The following is a 13,869-nucleotide window of genomic DNA, read 5'->3' on the forward strand; positions in this document are numbered from 1 at the left end:
GCAAGACTGTTTGGAGGTCCACCTAAGCCTTTGCTGATACTATAATGGGGAAGAATCCTAGCTCTTCAGTGTAGAAACTGGTTACAGGCTGAGTGACAGCCTTTTACCGCAGGGATGGAGAGGAGCTCCCTCGGCAAACTTGGTCGAGGTGAACCGCAATCCATTGCATAAGCACCAACCAGAAAAGTACCCCTTCTACGATGCCACTGATTGAAGATTGTAACTAAAGAGGAGCATCAGCAAATCTGGATACCATTTGGTGAGTGGTACCTGGGAGTCTCCATAATTATACTGTGGCCGATATTGTCAACAGACTGTCGAGTTTTGGTAAACCTGGTAAATTGACAGAAAGGCTAAAGCACCCAGAATAACTGGTGTGTCGGGAGGTGTCCTAAATTCTGTTGCCATCCCTGGGATCAAATAGTTATCCACTGGGATATGATCTGAACTGGAGAGCAGTAAACTGGAAATTCTGGATCAACCAGGAGGTGAGAGGGTCCTTCAAGAGGGATTCCAAAAGTGTGAAGCCTTTCTACCACTCACGAATAGGAGACCCTACTGGTCCTATCCTGTGGCCCTGATGATTGAGCATTTCTACCAGAAAACTATTCTTGTTTGGAATAGACCTTGCCGAATGCTTTTTAACGTTATCAGCTGCCCAGATGTATACCCTACTTCCTTGCTCAACAGAAAAATGTCCATGAAACAATAACCCTTTGCTTCCAGATATCTTGGATACATCTATGAATAGCAGGATGCCTGGATGGATGTGGGATTTAGGTAAAACTCCTCTGGAGAGGAACTCATCAAGCAACTAACTAGCCTGATCATCATTATCATCATTACTAGCTAAGCTACAACACAAGTTGGAAAAGCAGGATGCTATCAGACCAAGGGCTTCAGCTGAGAAAATAGCCAAGGTGAGGGTTACTCTATTACTAACTACCTTATTAAAAGTTTAAATGGGCATTACAGCTTTGCTGAAGTCATACTCCTAGAAAAGGTTGATGCTTTGTATTTGAGTAGGAACAAATAAATGTAAAATATTGAACTTTGAAAGATCTGAACAACCAACATTTACAACGTAAAAAAAAAATTCATTATTCCAGCCCGGTCTTAAGACAAACAGGAGAAAAAGAAACTGTATTCGTGAACATGTTTGTTTATTAAGCTTTATTTACATTGAGATAACATGACTGTGACACTGAACAACTGAACAACACGACTTTTTTTTTATAGAAGGGGGCAACCGAAGAGCTCCCTCTCTGTGTGGTGTGTCGAGGGAATAATATCAATTTTACCTCGCACAGTGGGAGGTCAAGCATTATATGCTTACTGATCAATAGACCAAATGTTTATGGCTACACGGCATCTTGCTTTGAGGTAAATGTGAATTTAATTTAAAAAACTAAATATCTTACAAGTTTTCTCAACTAAATCAATAAGCAAATCTAAACAGGTCTATGAACAGCCAAGAAATGAAAAACATACTGGAAAAGGGCCTGTGTTTGTTCCCTACACCTCCGTATGTTGCTTTGCTTGTCTATCAGTAATTAAGAGCTTGCAAAAGAACAGAGATATAAAGATACAAAGAGCAGCCAAAGGCAATAAAATTTGTTCATTTGCCACTAGAAACAATCCTGAAAAGTTTCAATGCCAAGCATTAACACTGCACTACCGTACCATGCTTATGACTTGGGTAACAGCACAAGCTCCATGGAGTGATTTACATCTGCACTACTACTTAATAAAAAAACTTTGAATAACATTCAACCTAATACAGTACAATGTTTGGCAGTCACTTTTCAATCAAATCAAATAAACGGTAAACCTTAAATATGTATTATAAACATCTATTTTCAAAAATAAATCAGGTTTTTAACCACTGCCTGATGGAACAGAGACACTTTCCCATATTACAAAAAATACCGAGCATAACCAGACAAAAATGGTATATGTACACCAACCTTCAAGTGGCAAAAGAACAAAACCAGCTAAACAGAGATGAACAGGAAAATGGTGGCACAGCTTAGGCAAGGGAAGTCACAAGCTATAGTGCTACAGTACCATTTGCTCATCCTGGAAGGATGCAGGCACAAGATTTTAAAACCACTGTTGTATCGGCCTATTCCAAAAGTTAACTTTTTCAGCTATCTCAATTCAGGTTAGGTAAGAGTTGTTTTATATAGGGTCAACCTCCTACCGTTATGTATAGGATACAAGGGTACCTTCACTCTCTGCTATGTTGTATAACCATACAGCAGTAGCAACATCAATATTACAATATAAATAAGAGCGGTGTAACAAAACTCTCAACACTTTTCCTTCAGGACTCGTTAAATATCATCAAAGATTCAAAACTGCATTACACAATACCAATAATAACAGTAATTATGCAGCAGATGCACTAAGGTTTTTCCTAAAGTGTTTGCATTCAAATGCTCTTTCAGTATTTCATGGTAGTAATATATCAAGCTGATTAGTTCTCTGAAGGATCAGGTAAGAATTAAGGTACAGAGCAATTCAAATCATTATTACCCATCCAAAGCACAGGTATTGTTTCAATGCCAATTATATTCAAACTTTTTTTTTTGGTTTTTGGAACTCGAAAAATGTGAAATTTTCGACTTCAGCTTTAATCATAAGAACATGGTTCTTAGTGCATACAAAAAAAAAAAAAAGTGTGTGCACTACAATTAGTTTACGAGACATTGTGAAGTAATTTTTTTTTTTTATGAGATTCAAAAAATATATATCTACATAAGTGGAGGAAATTATCACAAAAATATATTAGCAACCCATATAACAGTGGAAATGATCTATGCTTAGGAATAACTTTTAGGTTTCTCCACAAATGAGCAAGTATTATAAATGAGAAATTAGCCTATCCACTACTCCATTCATAGTACGTGGCGCCACGTTCACGCATTCCTAAAACTCGAGATGCATTTATTTGTATTTTAGCAAGAACGCTTCCAAAGCATGTTATGTGATTACCATTTTGTCATTCTAAAGTTTCCATGCTTTTCCATAAATATGATGGATTACAGTATCTTCAAAACTTTGAGCTTGAATGAGTATCTCTTAGAAATTATATGTGAACACTTTCAATATGAAGCGATTTAAGTGATTTTTCCGAGCATTACTGCAATCGAAATTTCACCTAGATGGACTAAAGGCTGAAGAAAAAAATTAATTAAAAAAACAATTATGGCACTTTTACTAGCATTTCCTAAAGTTACTAAGCCAATCTTAATTTTCAAGTTTGATGGTATTGCAAAGCGAGTCGAGACGTATCATTTTTAAAATACATGTATTTCCCACATAAAAAGAATTACAAATTATTAGACAACAAAAAGCTGTAAAAGAACAGGATATCTATCAACCCTATGGTAGAGCCAGTATTTCATTAAATGTACAGTATATGCATTTTTTTTTCTTAATCCTAAGCAATGGACTTCCTATACTTATTATATCTCAAAATCTTGATAACTTGGTGCAAAAAGATGGCTGTGTACACGCTGGCTGGAGTGGTTATTTGACACAAATCAAAGCCAATAGAATTTAAGGGGAACTTGGGGAAAAAATAGGGTTTATAAAGCCCTGTCCACAATATCGAGCATGCTCGTCGAGCAAACGGTCATACCAGACCACAATAGGTAGTGGGAATGATGACTGATGTCGGAAGTGGGGAACTACAGGCAAAGATCTTACCCTGCCTGTGGTTTTCCTGCTTCTGATGTCGTCAACCCATATTCTCACTAACTATTGTGGTCTTTTATCACGGTTTGCCCGGCGAGCATGCTCGATCGTGTGGACAGAGCTCTAAAGGGTCTGCGGTTTTCACCATTCAAATGACCATTCCAACCAACATTTCTTAAATATCTAGAATCCCAGTCACAGTTAGGAAAAAGTTGCAGTTTCCTATTTTGTTTTCATACATGCAAGATATAGGTTAGGTCATCTTTACCTGTGGAAGCATAGTAAAAAGCATGGGAAATAGGCGCACATTTACTAATACTATTTATACTGTATATACAGCATTCTTGCATCGATTTCAGCAGCATTTTTACATTTCATTAGCGGTGCCAGTCACAACTGGACTTTTTAAGTCACTCATTCCAAAAATAAAACTTTGAAATTAATTTTAAAACTTTACAATAATAGATTAAAAAAACTATGTCACCTCTTTTTACATAGATATTTATACTTCAACCCTTAGTTGTGAAAAATATATGTATATTTATATACACAATCTTGCCCTCTGTGCCACCACTGTCAACTGTTCTATACTGATAGGATAATACTGACATCTACATAGTCAAGTAAGGCTTTACACGATCCTGGAGCTTTCACAAACTACAAAATTAACTTTACAAAATGCATGACTTACGTAGCCTTGCTAATAACCAGTCATTAAACCCGCTGTTTGCTTGCAGTGTTACTAGGTAACTGTAGTGAATGTTAAACTGTTCGGCTCTGAAAGCCTTACAATATTTTACTGTCTTCTGGTGCATTCAACAACAAAAAAAAAAAGAGAGAGAGAGAGAGAGAGAGAGAGAGAGAGAGAGAGAGAGAGAGAGAGAGAGAGAGAGAGAGAGAGAGAGAGAGAGATTCAGCTCTAGCATTTTCATTCAACAGAAGTGGCCACAATTCATTCCTTATATTTCTATAATGGAATGAGGAAACTACCATTATGTTTATTTCATGTTCTGTTTTATTATTTTAGGCTTTACTATGGCTAACACTACATGCCAATAGAACCTCTACCCCCCATGAAGTTGAACTAATAAAATTCTCAATATCATGGCCCTAAGACCATTGAAATTCACATAACCTTTATATGCACTTTTACACTAGATACCTGAACTTTCAATATATGAGTAATGTAATCCTACTGGAACTCTAGGTATACGAACTTACGTGTAATTTCAATACGGCAAGTAAAATATACGACCATAATAACTTTTTCTCAATTTCAAGTCCAATAAAAGATGTTCTGCATTTTCTCGTGCTAGGGTTCAATAACTAATAGAGCCTTTAGAACAAAGCAGTAACATGAACTAGTTAATGATCTTGAAATACAGCACGTCTAATGAGAAACGATAGTTAAATTAGAATAACTAATCACTAATTTGTACAATATTATGCACAGTAGGTTAGAAAAATGATTGTTTGAAAATATTTCGCTTTGGATGTATGAAAGAGCCTCCTCATACACATTCTAGAACATCCCAGGAGTCATATCTACTACTGTTTGGTATCAGACTATTATTCCAAATGCTGTGAACTTTCATATCTAGAGAAATACAGTACACAATGTTCACACAGAAATTACATTTCTACTGGAAAATACATCAAAACGGGTAACGAGGTTTAACTCTTGTGTAATTAGCTTACCTTCTGTAATCTGTCAACGACCAACCTCATGACTCGGCTACAAAATGACAAACATAATCTCTAAGAATGAAGCCAAGTGTGAGGATGCGATTAGAGCAACTCGTCTCTTGAAAGTATAAAAGAAAGCTATGAATGTAAAAAAAAAAAAAATCAAAATTAGAATCACCCGAGAAAAATTATGAACCAATCACTGAATTACAGTAATTCCATTCACATACAAATGCTTTTCCTTTTGTGTGTCTATTACTGTACTTCTTTGGCTTAGCAATTGATTTCACTCTTACTCACTCCTTATACCTCACCACATGCGAGGAGGGATAACAATGGGTGATGAAAAGTCCATGCTGCTGTTTATAAGTGTATATATATCTCTTTTTCATTTAATCATATATATATATTTATATATAAGGAATCCACTCCGCTAAAGGTCCAGCACGATCCTACAGTAAATAACCACTGGAACAATAGCACGAGGGATCCCAAGATTCAACGATGCCACCCAAAAGAAACATAAGGTGACAGAAACAGCAAGAAGAGAAGGATTATGTTTCACTGGTATACGATACATTTCTATGGCTTTTTACACTAGCTTAACAATATTCTATATCTCAATACACAAATATTTATTTCACAGACATATACAGGGATATGGGAGAGAAATTCCAGTAACTGCTGGACACTCCAACTTTATACATCACAATCTTAGACTACGATACAACTTTCTCAAACCTTTAAGGCATTGTACAATTTACATACATCTACAGTCAACATTGTTAATAATTTGAATCTTTTGTAACATAATGATAAAATGTGAACTACATATCATCAGTGATTTACTATAACATGCACTTATCAAATAATTTTCTTTCAATTAACAATGAAAATTTCTCAATCTATGGTAGACCCTTAAAGAAAAACAAAAAAAAAATTGGTTATTAATTCTTGGGGTCTTTTTTTTTTTTTTATTAGTAACCCATCAACAACAACCCCATGAAGGTCGTCAGGCAATAAATGATGGCCCACCTTCCTTTAACACTGTAATACACAATTCTTTGCTTTCCTGTGAATTCTGCATCGTTAAAACTTTTTTTTTTTTCATTTTTAACTTCCCAACATGATTCTCCCAAAGGTCAATTTCTGCACCAGCCTTTCAAGCAATGACTAGGACGGGCGATGCTTTTGAGATATTCCTCTCTGGACATGGAGTCGATTGAAATAACGGGAGAGAAATCTAACGTGCCCTTCGTTTACAACGTAGTTAATCAAGATATACAGCAATATAAAAAATACACGGGGATAAGTAAATGCAGTAATGAGTAATACAGGTACAATCATACTGGACTGCATAAAAGAACATATCAAAAGAAAGAGAGACCAATAATCATAATACACAACTTAGGCCCCATACTGTCCAGGATAAGGGGTATACAGTACTTTCCTTTTAATTCAACAATTCCAATGTGAGCATCAAAACTTAATCTAGATTTCCTGTCTACAAGTTAACTAATGAATATTTTTGCAGATTAACAGTAGGTGGTATCCAAAAATAAATGAATGAAACTCTCATCCAAATGAATAATGAATGATGTTAAATCAATGGCACCTCATCAATTTACTTGGTTGTCAAACATATGTAAGTTAAACCTAGATAACAAAACAGACTGATTTTGTATGGGTCTCTTCCACATACAGCTAATGCTACAAACCAGTTTAACATGAACAAAAAAAGAAAAGGGAAAAAAAAGAATAGGTTAGCTACTAAAGCATCTTTGATTGACTGCATGAACTCTTCCTTTTGCAAATTAACAATAATACATTCACACAGAGCATTTACTTTACTGTCCCAACAGTGTGGTATTGGAATAGAACAACTGCCAAAAGTTGTCAAACTAAATGTTAAGTTTAATTTTTCTAAATCAAGTTTGAGCAAAAAGAATTCCCATAAATAAACCCTTATAGAAACAAGAGTTGCAAATTCCTACTAACCACTTTGCTGAACAAACCGTGATAGCATATACCAAAGATTTAAGGGCAACTTGGGTCTTCAAAAGAAAAAGGAGCAGAGCAAACACCATGAGGTAGTAACCTATGCCAAATGACAGGGAAAAAATCCAAAGCAATTAGAAATGAAGTGTATTGCTTAGTGGAAGACAAAGACATTTTCTTAATATGCTCAAAATCCATATAATCCCAATCCAGTTCTTGAGGAGCAAAGCTTTGAAAGTGCTGGGGGGAAAAACGTGAGCCATAAAACATGACAACAAGAGAGCGTGCCTACATAAGCAATGTATTTTAATTGCCAGTAATATAAAGAATATAAAACATCTATCAAAATTTACACAAGACAAGATATCTGGATATATGCCACTTGCCATTCCAAGGACTGCCGTAGGTGTGATAAGCTCACATACACTTAACCTAAAATAGAGTTAAACAAAATCTTACAATTTACACAGTAAACACTAATCTTCAGAAAAGAAATGTTCAACTTAATATCATCAGAATGAATTTGTAATGCAGAATTCTATTTTCCCATCGCTCAAAAACTAAGCTAAACTCACTATACCTATAATAAAACTTATTTCTACAGTGTTAGTATATATGAAGAAAATGCACTCCCTCCAAAACCAAAAACTCCATAGTGATTTATAATGTGAACCAGAAGAAAACACAGATATAGCAGCTTCCTTTCAAACTATAATGGTCCAACATATCAACAACTAAATCAAGCATCTGTTACACCTGATGATTACCAGCATCTTGCCACATGCTGTCGACTATTACACTGTTCAACACCTGTCAATTACAGCATTTAAAACAAAGAATATGGCTAAATTTACATGCCGCCAGAGATCAAGAATAAGAAAGAGAACCAAGTTTGCTAAGTACAATATCCCAAATGCATTGTTTCTTTTAGAGAAATCGGCAATTAAATCAACGTATAAATTAACGGTGAGCTATTGCTAATCCTGATGCTTACATAAATTAAATCTGTATACATATACATATACATATACATATACATATACATATATATATATATATATATATATATATATATATATATATATATATATATATATATATATATATATATATATATATATATATATATATATATATATATTCTGGCATCTTTAATTAGAATTTCATTACGTCATATTATGGTGACAGTGGCAAACAGCAATTTAATCATTCATATAGATGAACAGCTTATTTTTCATGTTTGAGAATAGTCCGAACTACATAACCAAAACAAGAATATGCTATATAATTTACAGGTCAGATGGACTCCCTAAATACTAATTTCTACCCTAAAATTAGAAGACTAAACTCCAATACATACTTATATTTTATGGGGAAAATTTTAAAGGCAACGGATTCTAAGTTAATTATTAAATTTACAACTGAATAACCAATATTAGCAGTGGTCTGGTTAAACTATTGAATAATAATAATAATAAACAAGTTGGAATCTGCAGTTACTAAATTCATATGATAGTACTGTACAAGAATCATCACCAATAAAGTATGCAAAGAAGAAAAAAAAATAATCTTCTGTTGCACTCCTAAGATTAATAGTAAATTATGTAGTCATAATTGGAATAAGTAAAATATAAAACAAAGTACTTTAACCTATCCAACACAGTACACAGTAACAACTAAACTTTAGGATAGAATGCCTTAATCTTGAATGTAGAAAATCGTAAAAGAAAAAATTGGAAAAAATCTAAATTTCAATCTATTACTAAAAGGTAAGGAACAAGTGTAAAATTATAATTCTGCAAGATTACCAAAGTAGGCAAAGAATATCTTAAAACCGAGTATTATTCCAAATGATGAGTAAGCCGTCATTCCTTGAGTACACACAGACTATGATCAAAACTTCAATAAGACCTCTTCTATTTCAATTCTCTTCCTCTTTTGTTAAATTTTTTATAGATTATATAGGAGGTATTTACTTTAATGTTGTTGCTCTTCTTAAAATATTTAATTTTTCTTCATTTCCTTTCCTCATTGAGCTATTTTCCGTTAAGAGCCCCTGGGCTTATAGCATCCTGCTTTTCCAACAATGATTGTAGCTTAGCTTGTAATAATAATAATAATAATAATAATAATAATAATAATAATAATAATAATAATAATAATAATAATAATAATAATATCTGATTAACGAATGAAGTGAAACACACTGATTGGATAGAGCTTAATAATGTTGAATTTTTATCATCTTACTCTCATCGTATTTTGATCTCTGAAAAGCCTGTAAAAATGTATCTATTTCTAAATGAAAGACTTTAATGCTGAAAGTATGACGAGCCTTTAAAACATCACAGGGAAAATTCTTTAACTTGTAGGCAAGACATGATTTATTCCTATTCCTGTACTGTATTTAGTATCTCTCATCATCAGCAACATTTGTTCTAACCCGTGCAACTCAGCTTCTTGGGTAGCTGATCCTTAAATGTTACCAATCCACATTAGCAAATTTACATCTTTCTTCAACCAAATTCTAGTAAATTTATCGTACACTGCAAACTAAAAAGCCTAAAACCCGACTAACTAAACAACATCCATTGAAAATGGATTTCAAATATCAAACTGCTTACAAAAATATATATTCTAAAATTCTGCTCGAGACAAATAAAGTCCTTTGGAAGTGAGTAGGAATGGTCAGTTACAGGCAGTCATGGCAAATGAAATAGTAGGCATGCAGTCAATGCTTCTCCATATAAAAAAAAAATTGAAAATATACATGTACAACATGGATGAAGGATGTATTCATAATCATTTCTTGTCCCAAAATGGAAAACCATCAATACTCTTGCAATTTAATTAACATGGGGATTTAAAGATCAACATTACAAAAACATCTGGTCATATGGACCTCTACATTTGACTGTCAAAACCCTTCATCAAAAACACTTTCATCCTCAGCTAATCTTTGACCATATTCTTGGGAATAGGCAATGCTCAAACTACACACACTCGCAAACAATAATTGATTTACTGGCAATGATAGCTGGTTTAAAAATATTGCAAAAGAAAATTTGACATTCCACAGACGACAAGTCTTATCTTTACCGAGCACAAATCATATCGCCTGATTAAAAATTGACTGGCTATAGCACATATCAACCTTTACCAGTACTGTATATGGCAATGCTTCCAAGACCACTAAAGTTATAACAACTGACACTACAGCAACAAGCTGGAAGTAAAATTAAATCATATATCCTAAGAGTACACCAGCTCAAAAGGTAGTGAAAAGTGCATCGTTAAAATTTCTTATTCTGTACACCATAATTATGTGATCTGATAGTCTTTCAAAGTCCATACTGCTCTATTAAATGCACATTTGAGTACCACTCCATAAATTCTTGCATTCACCATATTTCCTGAGACCAAACTCATCACGGTAATACTCATTCTTTGTCTCTACACACCGTTTTTGAAGAAAAACAAACGAAAATAAAACTTTGCGTGCCTTTACCATGACTGAAGCTGCACACATTATGACACTAAAAGAGCAATAACAGCAAAAGCTAAACCAAAAGAACTACAAACATCATCATAAAAATAATGTAAAAAAGTAAACTACTGCCACTCAAGATTTTACTTAATATTACAGTATGCAAAATCAACAACTTCCAGCAGCTTTGTATGTCATTTCTTTTTTTTTTGTTCTTTGCCCCTTCCTTTAAAAAGGAATATGTCTCAACAAATACATAAAAAGTCAATACAGTATTATGAAAATAACTGGATACGTCACCAAAAATAATTTATGTTCAACTGATCCTCACACAAGGCTGCCATAGAATTTCATGGTTCTAAATTGAAGAACACTGCAAAAACAGCAAAAGGCTACTTCTAAAATTTTAACATTCATAACAACTCCACTTAAATGGATTTTAGTTTTACCAACATATGTATGTACACATGCCTTACTCAAAGGCCTGTTGATGGCGAGCGTGATGACTGGGTCTTACCAGGCGTGTGAGCAATGGAGCGAGAGAGTGCCAATGCAAACTCTAATTCTGCCCGTTCTTGTTCCTCTCTTTCCTTGCGGGCATCTTCTAACCTCAGACTCTCTTGGGCAGCCCAAGCCAATTGCTCATCCTCACTCACACCTTGAGAGCTTTGGATAATGTCTTTCTTATGAGGTCCACTTGTAAAACTACTGCCAAAAGGACTGCCTCTATTTGTTAGGTTATTTGTTTTGTTTATGCCCCAGTCACTCAAGTTTTCATTCAAGAGATCTTCATTACTTTTACTTTTCATAAATGGGTCGGCAACAGTTAATTTTGAAGATGAAAATGGATCAAAATCAAAACCAACTCCTCCCGGTTCACCAAGGGAGGTTTTAGATCTCACTGGAACTGCCGTTTTCACTTGTGATGTAAATGGATCGCCTATCACAGACTTAGATCTACTGTTGCTTTTATTTATATCATCGGTAAAAGACATGCCGAGGTCATCATTATTCGACCCTTGGAATATATTTGCATTCAAATCATCACTACTGCTGAAAGCAAACGGGTCATTTTTCTTGGCTGAAGTAGGATCATTATTATTCACATTGTCTGTAGCACTGGAATTATTATTATCAGGTGAGGTAAAAGGGTCTGGCTCATCATCCCATGAGAACTTATCATCATCCTTAAAGCCTTGATCCTTGAAGGGATCATAATCCCCCCCAAATGGATCAGTACCCCCCGAGGCACAACTAAAGGGATCGTCCTCGGTAAATGCAGAGGACTCCCCAAACCCGTCAGAGGTGAAGGTGTCTTGGGGCCAAGGCGAATTATCGGCACTTCTTGGATTCTTCGCTGTTGAAAAAGGAGAGCCAAAGGGATCCTCGTTGGGTTGCGATGTTGTGAACTTCGTGTCCTCGTCTCCCCATGGCGATGCAGTGGTGCCAGGGGCTACCTTTAGACACTATGTGGGAAGAGGGTGTGAGTTGGGGATCAATGCTGCAAGAGTGAGAAAAAAAAAAGAGAGGGAAAGGAACCCATGTTACTCTCTGCATACGCCGCAGGGCTGCAATTGAAGCTGCAAAAAAACATTGACATTCCAAATCATAAGTGACAAGATGCATTGAAAATAAAATTACATAAATCAAAAGGATGTGATAAGGCTCTGGTCCAATCAATTTCTAAATTTAATTGTAGAAAAGGCATTCTCCCATGCAGTGCTCAAAACCTAAATAATCTTCAAAACTATAATTTAAAGCAGGCATGTGCAACTGTTAATCAACTAGGGTCCACATTTTACTATATCCAAGTGAGTGAGGGGCGCATAATAGGCTACACTTATGCAAGAAATATTTCTTGCCCAATACATACTTATTCTTTTGCAATACTTCCTTGTTTTATTTATCTTCCTATGAATTTTTACAAAAATCTGACATCTTTGATTATTTCCTAATGATAATAATGATGATTACTGGTATAAATTCAAAATATTTAGTAACCTAGAAAGCTGGGGGGGGGATAACAATGGGGCTGGGGTTGCCCATGCTTGATTTAAAGCTCAAACTTCATATATGATTTATTGAAGTTAATGTTTTGTACCAATGCAAAAAAGTAATTCTAATACATCAACAAGTCCCATACACCTAGGATATGAACTCGTGAACTTGGGGCTCTGGCTCAGTGAAGAATAGCCTCCCAAAGGCCTGGAGGGCATTCATCACTAATGTATAATGAGGGGGGGGGGGGGAATCCCTGCAGTTGCAAAATAAAGCAAAAGTTTAAAAAGGATGGAAATGAAGAGAACCAAGGTACAGATCACCTAGGGTAAGTACCTACCAATTTTGACAAACTTTAGAATGGTAACTTAAAAATAATGCTGAAACCAAAAATTATTGGATTATTGATCATTGTATTTCTTACTGTGTGGCAGTCTAGAGTTACCTAAAATAACTAACAAACATGTTGAATGTGTGTTTCATAGAGATATCAATACTTGATAATTGCCAATAACTTCACTGTTCTTGGCAACTAAATAATTTATTCTAAACACCATGTGTGAAATAGAGTATTGATTGGATTTATGAAATCTGGGCCCTATAACCTGGAACTGGTCTGAACATAGAAATACCTACGAATGTTGGACAGCATGGAAGTAGGGATGGACATAAGTAGAAGACTAAAACAGGTACAACTAGAGGCCAAAGAGTCGCTGCAAAGACACTCTCGTAATGCCTATGGTACAACGTGAGGAAAATTAAAGGCACCATTACTCCCTTATGGGGGAACAAGGAAGTGTGTTTACTCAAAAGACAACCCCTCTAGCATTGATATTCTTCAAGAAAAGCACAAAGTTACCGCAGTTCATCATAGTAAATGAAGTAAACTTCTAAAAACATGGGGATAAATCTATGAAAATGCAAAAAACGAGTCACTATTACGCAGGAAGCAATTGTAATTCTAACATGAACCAACGTGGGCATATTTGCTATGGTAA

At 35.0% G+C, this 13,869-nt stretch overlaps 1 protein-coding gene across 4 annotated transcripts in view; it reads right to left on the reverse strand.

Moving 5' to 3' along the window:
- Positions 1 to 2,739: 2,739 nt before the first annotated feature.
- The window catches only part of Eps-15 (Epidermal growth factor receptor pathway substrate clone 15), a 111,553-nt gene continuing 100,423 nt past the window's right edge, over positions 2,740 to 13,869 (reverse strand). For 3 of the 4 annotated variants that reach the window (XM_068387017.1, XM_068387018.1, XM_068387016.1), the window contains one exon: positions 2,740 to 12,339. In XM_068387017.1, coding sequence (XP_068243118.1) covers positions 11,350 to 12,339 — 990 coding nt within the window. In that variant the 3' untranslated portion in view covers positions 2,740 to 11,349. Of the gene's footprint in view, positions 12,375 to 13,869 lie in introns of all 4 variants that reach the window. The other variant, XM_068387019.1, reaches the window with a different exon arrangement.

Source organism: Palaemon carinicauda, chromosome 14 (genome assembly GCF_036898095.1).
Source record: "Palaemon carinicauda isolate YSFRI2023 chromosome 14, ASM3689809v2, whole genome shotgun sequence".
In the NCBI taxonomy this organism is placed as follows: Eukaryota; Metazoa; Arthropoda; class Malacostraca; order Decapoda; family Palaemonidae; genus Palaemon; species Palaemon carinicauda.